Raw genomic sequence first — 5,599 nt, forward strand, 5'->3', positions numbered from 1 at the left:
GACGCAGCTCCAGCCAGCGACCCGGACGTCCGTGCGACGCACCGAGGTACGCTGTTAGCACAAGGATCAGCGGACCGCCGTGGACACTTAACGGTGAGTAAGGAGGTAAAAGTAGGATCATAGCCGATAAATAGAGAATAGATTCAGGGGTGGTAGAATAGGCCAGCCTCGTCGACTCAAACTGATTTAACATCAATTCGCAGGTAGCAAATAATAAATCATTAATAGCGAAGCGTGGCCTCGCGTGATCTTGACGAGCAGTGTGAACGTGTGGGTGCGCGTGTGTACACAGTGGTTCACCATGTGAGTGAGCGCTGCGTAGAGCGGCGCACGAGTGGGTGTCGCGTGTGTGCAGGTGTGTGCGCTTGTGGGGGAAGGGGTCGGTGCATCCGCAGGTCTCCGCTCCGTCTATCGCCGCAGGGACTCGCGCAGTGTGAGGGCAGCGTCATTCGCCCTCCGACCCCTGACCCCCGTTTAATAGCGCGTGATTTATGGAGAGGCAACGCAGCGTTTGCAGGTGAACGAGAGCGTGCGGCGAGCTATGCCTCTCACACGAGCTCGCGGAGGGACGGACCAGCGAGGGGAGTCGTCGGGCGATGAGCCCAGCGATGGCAGCAGCGGCTCGCAGAGTAGCGAGGGGTCGACGAACGGCAGAGCCCCTGCCATAGGTACGGAGCAGGGAAGGACGTCGGGGACCAGCGGCCCCAACATATTGGTGTCAGAAGTCGTACGAACCCTCACATCTTCACGGGAAGGTAGCGCGTTACTCCACGCAAAGGTAAGGCATGTGTTCACCGGCCAGGGGACCCCTACATGGAAAGCGTTTTCCCGCAATATCATAGGTGCTAAAGAGCTTAATGGCTGGTCGGACGCGCAGGCGTTACGACATCTTACGTTGAACCTGGAGGGGCAGGCAGCCGACTTTGTAGAGGCACTACCCGAAAGCGCGCAAACCCAACTAGAGGAACTAATGTGTAGATTAGATCGGCGTTTCGGCACGCGCAACGCGATACAGGCAAAGACGGCCTTAGAGGCGCGCCGACGCCAACCTGGCGAGGACTTCCGAGACTACGCCGAGGACGTGCGATCACTAACCCGGATCGCCCGCCCAGAGTTCGCGAAGGAGGTCATTGACGCGCTAGCTGCAGACAAGCTACTCAGGTACCTAGCTCGCACCGCATGGTGGCAGCCCAAAAGGGGTAGCGCAGGCCTCCCCTTCGATACCCTAGTCGAGCAAGCACTGGAGTGTGAGGAGCTCTCCAGCGAACGCGCGCAGCTCCGAGGGTCGGGACAAGAGTGCACCGTGGCGAGCCTCATCCCTGACGAGGAGGAGGATGAGGAGGAGCCCGCCAACCCCATAAGGAGACGGGCAAGAGAGCCCCAGAGACCCCGCGAGACGATCCCGGGGTGGGTAGCCAGGTTACAGACCGGCATGGGAGATATTGCTGGCCGGGTAGACCGAATGGACGGTAAGGTAACCCAAGTACGCGAGGAAGCGAATAAAAATGTGAAGACCATCCAGTTTGAGATGGGTGAACTACACTCCACAGTAGGGGGGCTGGCCGGGAAGGTATCCCAATTAGAGTCCGAGTTAGAACAACTGCGTACAGGGAGAGGGAGCGGGCAGGGGGCCCACTACGGAGCCGCCACCCCTCCCCGGACGTGTTATGTGTGCGACCGGCGAGGGCATCTCAGGAGGGACTGCCCTCAGCCTGCGCGTGCGAGGCAGATGCATAGGTCAAACACTAAGGTCCCCCTAGAGAGGGGACCACCGGGGGATGAAACCAGCTGTAATGATAATGGCGAGCGAGCGATTTCCACACAGATTCCAGCCACGACACCAAGGAACTCGGCGACTCCTGGCGACTGGCTGCGGGAGCTGGTGGCGGGAATCACGGGGGCCACGTCGCTGGTGGAAGGGGAGGTAAATGGAGTGCGTACCCGAATCCTGCTGGACACGGGGGCGGTGGCCTCGCTCGTGAGCGCAGCGCACTGCAGCACGATCGGGGTCGACGTGCGTCACCTGCAGGCACCGGACCGCGCGCTGCACACGGCGAGCGGAGCCGGAATGGGGCTGCTGGGGAGAGCCACCCTAGAGGTCCGCATAGGCAGCCAGGTGTGCACCCAGGAGTTCTACGTGTCGAGTGCGTTGTGTCACGAGTGTATCGCAGGTACCGACCTCTTAGAACAGCTGGGACTCAACGTGCAACCCCGCCAGCGATGCGCCACCATGGAGAGCAACGGCGAGCGGATACCGTTCCTGGGACGAGAACCAACGCGCCCCCGCTTCGCACCTGTGGCCGCTATCCTGGCGACGGCAGTCACCATCGGGCCGCTCACCGAGATGCTGGTGCCGGTGGCAACATCCCCCACCGACCCCGCGCTCCGACCATCAGGAGAGGTAATGCTAACTCCTCACCCGGAGTTGGCAAAACGGTATGGGGTCGTTGGATCCGCCACGTTGGTAAACGCAGATGGGGACCGATTGTTTATGCAGATGTTTAACCCCCACAGTACCCCAGCGATACTGCGACGGCGCACCCCGATAGCCACCGTACACCCCCTGCACGCACGCCACTCTAACAACTCGGTGTTCGCACTCTGGGCTGAGGACCCCGGTCGTCCTGAGGGTGACCAGGACCTGGCCTGGCGAGTCGGCCCGACTCCCCGAGCCGAGGTCATTCCCCTGCTCGACGCGTTACATGTACCATGGGCGGATTTACCTAAGGGAGAGGCCGATCGGCTGCGCGTGTTACTGCGGGAGTATGCCGACGTATTCAGTGAACACGACTCGGACGTGGGTCGGACCGACCTTGTTAAGCACCAAATTGACACCGGTGCAGCCCAACCCATCAAACTCCCTGCGTACCGAGTGGGCGCACCCGAACGCGCCCAAATCAGTGAGGCAGTTGGGGACATGCTTCGCGATAACATAATTCAGCCCTCGGCGAGCCCCTGGTCAGCCCCAGTGGTACTAATAACGAAAAAGGATGGGTCAACCCGGTTCTGCGTCGATTACCGTAAACTGAATGCAGTCACGCTCGGCGATGCCTTCCCCATACCCCGCATCGACGACACCTTCGACAGCCTCGCCGGAGTGCGATATTTTTCCACCCTCGATCTCGCGTCCGGGTACTGGCAGGTGGAGATGGCGGAGGAGGATCGGCCGAAAACCGCATTCACCACCCCGATGGGGCTATTCGAGTTTCGAGTACTCCCGTTCGGACTCACCAATGCGCCCGTGACGTTCCAGCGGCTGATGGAGTTGGTGATGCGGGGCTTGCAATGGGAACAGTGCCTGATTTACTTGGACGATGTGATAGTGCTCAGTAGATCTTTGTCTGAGCATTGGTCCAGGTTACGGGAGGTATTCCAGCGACTGCGAGCGGCTCATCTCAAGCTCAAGCCACGTAAGTGTTACATCGCACAACGCGAGGTGGGGTACCTCGGGCACCGCGTCAGCGAGGCAGGCGTGCACACCGATCCGGAGAAGGTACGCGCCATAGTGGAGTGGCCACGGCCAAGGAATCTGACGGAGATCCGATCATTTTTAGGGCTCGCCACCTATTATCGTCGATTTGTAAAGGGATTCAGCGAGATTGCACGCCCCCTCACCCAACTCACCTCCCCTAAGCACCCCTATCAGTGGACGGGGGCCTGCCAGACGGCCTTCACCACTCTCAAAGACCACCTCACCCACGCCCCCACCCTCGCTTTCCCCGATTTTACCACCAATTTTATTTTGGACACCGACGCCTGCAGCAGCGGGCTGGGCGCGGTGTTGTCACAGGTACAGGATGGGACGGAACGAGTCATCGCGTACGCCAGCCGGACCTTGAGTGGGGCCGAGCTGAACTATTGCGTGACCCGCCAAGAGTTGTACGCCGTGATTTTCGCATGTAAGCAGTTCCGGCCGTATTTGTACGGCAGGAAATGTCGCGTACGCACTGACCATTATGCTCTGCAGTTCCTTCTTACATTCAAGGAGCCACGGGGGCAGATTGCCCGGTGGTTGGCGCAGTTGCCGGAGTACAACCTGCAAATCGAGTATCGGGCTGGCCGGACGCATGCAAACGCGGACGCCTTGTCGAGGCGGCCCACGGTGTACGCCGAGACAAGGGCGGAGGAGGCCTGCCCGTGTTTCACGGGGGGACGCTGCCGGCAGGCAACGGACCCCCGAGAGGCCGCGGCCACTGACCCCACCCCAGCGAGAGAGAGTGCAGTGTGCGCCACAGAGAGCCTCACAGGTGGCACCGAGGATCCCGTCGACCGCCCGGCAAGCGCGGGACCCGCGGCTCGGGACCCGATCGGACAGATCCAGGAGGACGTCGGCTGCGCCTTCCCGGGCCTGAACGACGAGCAGCTGAGACAGACCCAGCAGCGAGATCCCGATCTGGCAGCAGTGGAGGCGGCACTGCGGGAGGAAAAGAGCGCCCTACCAGGACCCTGGAGCGGTTTGTATGCACGGTTGTGTGTGCAGAACGGAGTGAACGGGAGTTAACCGAGGCCGGCCAGCCGGGGTGCATCTGTGTTCCTGCCCAGGTGCGACCCCAGCTGCTACGGCTGGTGCATGACCACCCACTCGGGGGCCACGATGGGGAACGACGCACTCGAGAGACCCTGCGTCGCCAGTATCTCTGGCCCAAATTGGCACAAGACGTGGCGGCCTGGGTACAGGGCTGCCGCGCCTGTCAGCAGTGCGGGCCGAAACCGGCACGATACCAGGTACCCCTAAGGCCGTTCCGCATCAGCTGCACGAATCAGCTGGTCGGGATCGATCTACAGGGGCCATTCCCGCGATCCCATCGAGGCAACCGGTATATCCTAGTCGCAGTAGAGTATTTCACCCGCTACCCCGTGGCAGTGGCCATCCCTGATAAAACGGCCTTGGTGGTGGCCCGGGCATTCGTGGAACATTACGTACTGAAGCACGGGATCCCAGAACGAGTCCTCACCGACCAGGGTAGTGAGTTCGAGGCCGAGCTGTTCCAGGCACTGTGCCGAGAATTCGGAATCCAGAAGGACCGAACCAGAGCATACCACCCCCAAGCGAACGGTATGGTAGAGCGCATGAATCAGACCCTAGCGGGGAAACTCAAACGTATGGCGGCCGCAAATCAACGGGATTGGGACGAACACCTCCCCTACGCCCTTTTCGCCTACGCCACCACCGTACACACGTCGACGGGACAAACCCCGTTTTTAATGATGTTCGGCCGTGAGTCTCGTTTACCCGCAGATCTGCTATTCGGCGTCCCTTCCCCCCAGCCGGAGGAGGGATGCCGCCCCGTGGAACACCTGTTGGAGACCCTGCGAGAAGCCCGAGGCCGAGCATACCCACAAGGGGAAGCCGCGCATCGGCGGCAGGAACAGGGCACCCGACCCCGCATGGAACCCCCCTTGTTCCGGACAGGCGCTAAGGTGTGGCTACACACCCCTCGCGTCGGGGCCGGGCAGGTGGGGAAACTGACGACCTACTGGCGGGGACCCTGGACCGTGGTGCGGCAGATCTCCCCCTGGACGTTACAAATTTATGGCGGGGAGAGGGGTCGAGAGACGGTGGTCAACGTCCGCCGCTTAAAACCGTGGAAAGCGGCCC

The 5,599-nt window shown here is 61.3% G+C and overlaps 1 protein-coding gene across 1 annotated transcript; it reads left to right on the plus strand.

Moving 5' to 3' along the window:
- Window positions 1-258: 258 nt before the first annotated feature.
- Window positions 259-4,569, plus strand: LOC144723702 (uncharacterized). Its single transcript, XM_078602629.1, has one exon. The coding sequence runs from the start codon at window positions 542-544 to the stop codon at window positions 4,499-4,501; it is 3,960 nt and encodes a 1,319-aa protein (XP_078458755.1). The 5' UTR covers window positions 259-541; the 3' UTR covers window positions 4,502-4,569.
- The last annotated feature ends 1,030 nt before the right edge of the window (window positions 4,570-5,599 follow it).

Source organism: Lampetra planeri, chromosome 18, assembly GCF_965212315.1.
Source record: "Lampetra planeri chromosome 18, kcLamPlan1.2.h2, whole genome shotgun sequence".
Lineage (NCBI taxonomy): Eukaryota > Metazoa > Chordata > Hyperoartia > Petromyzontiformes > Petromyzontidae > Lampetra > Lampetra planeri.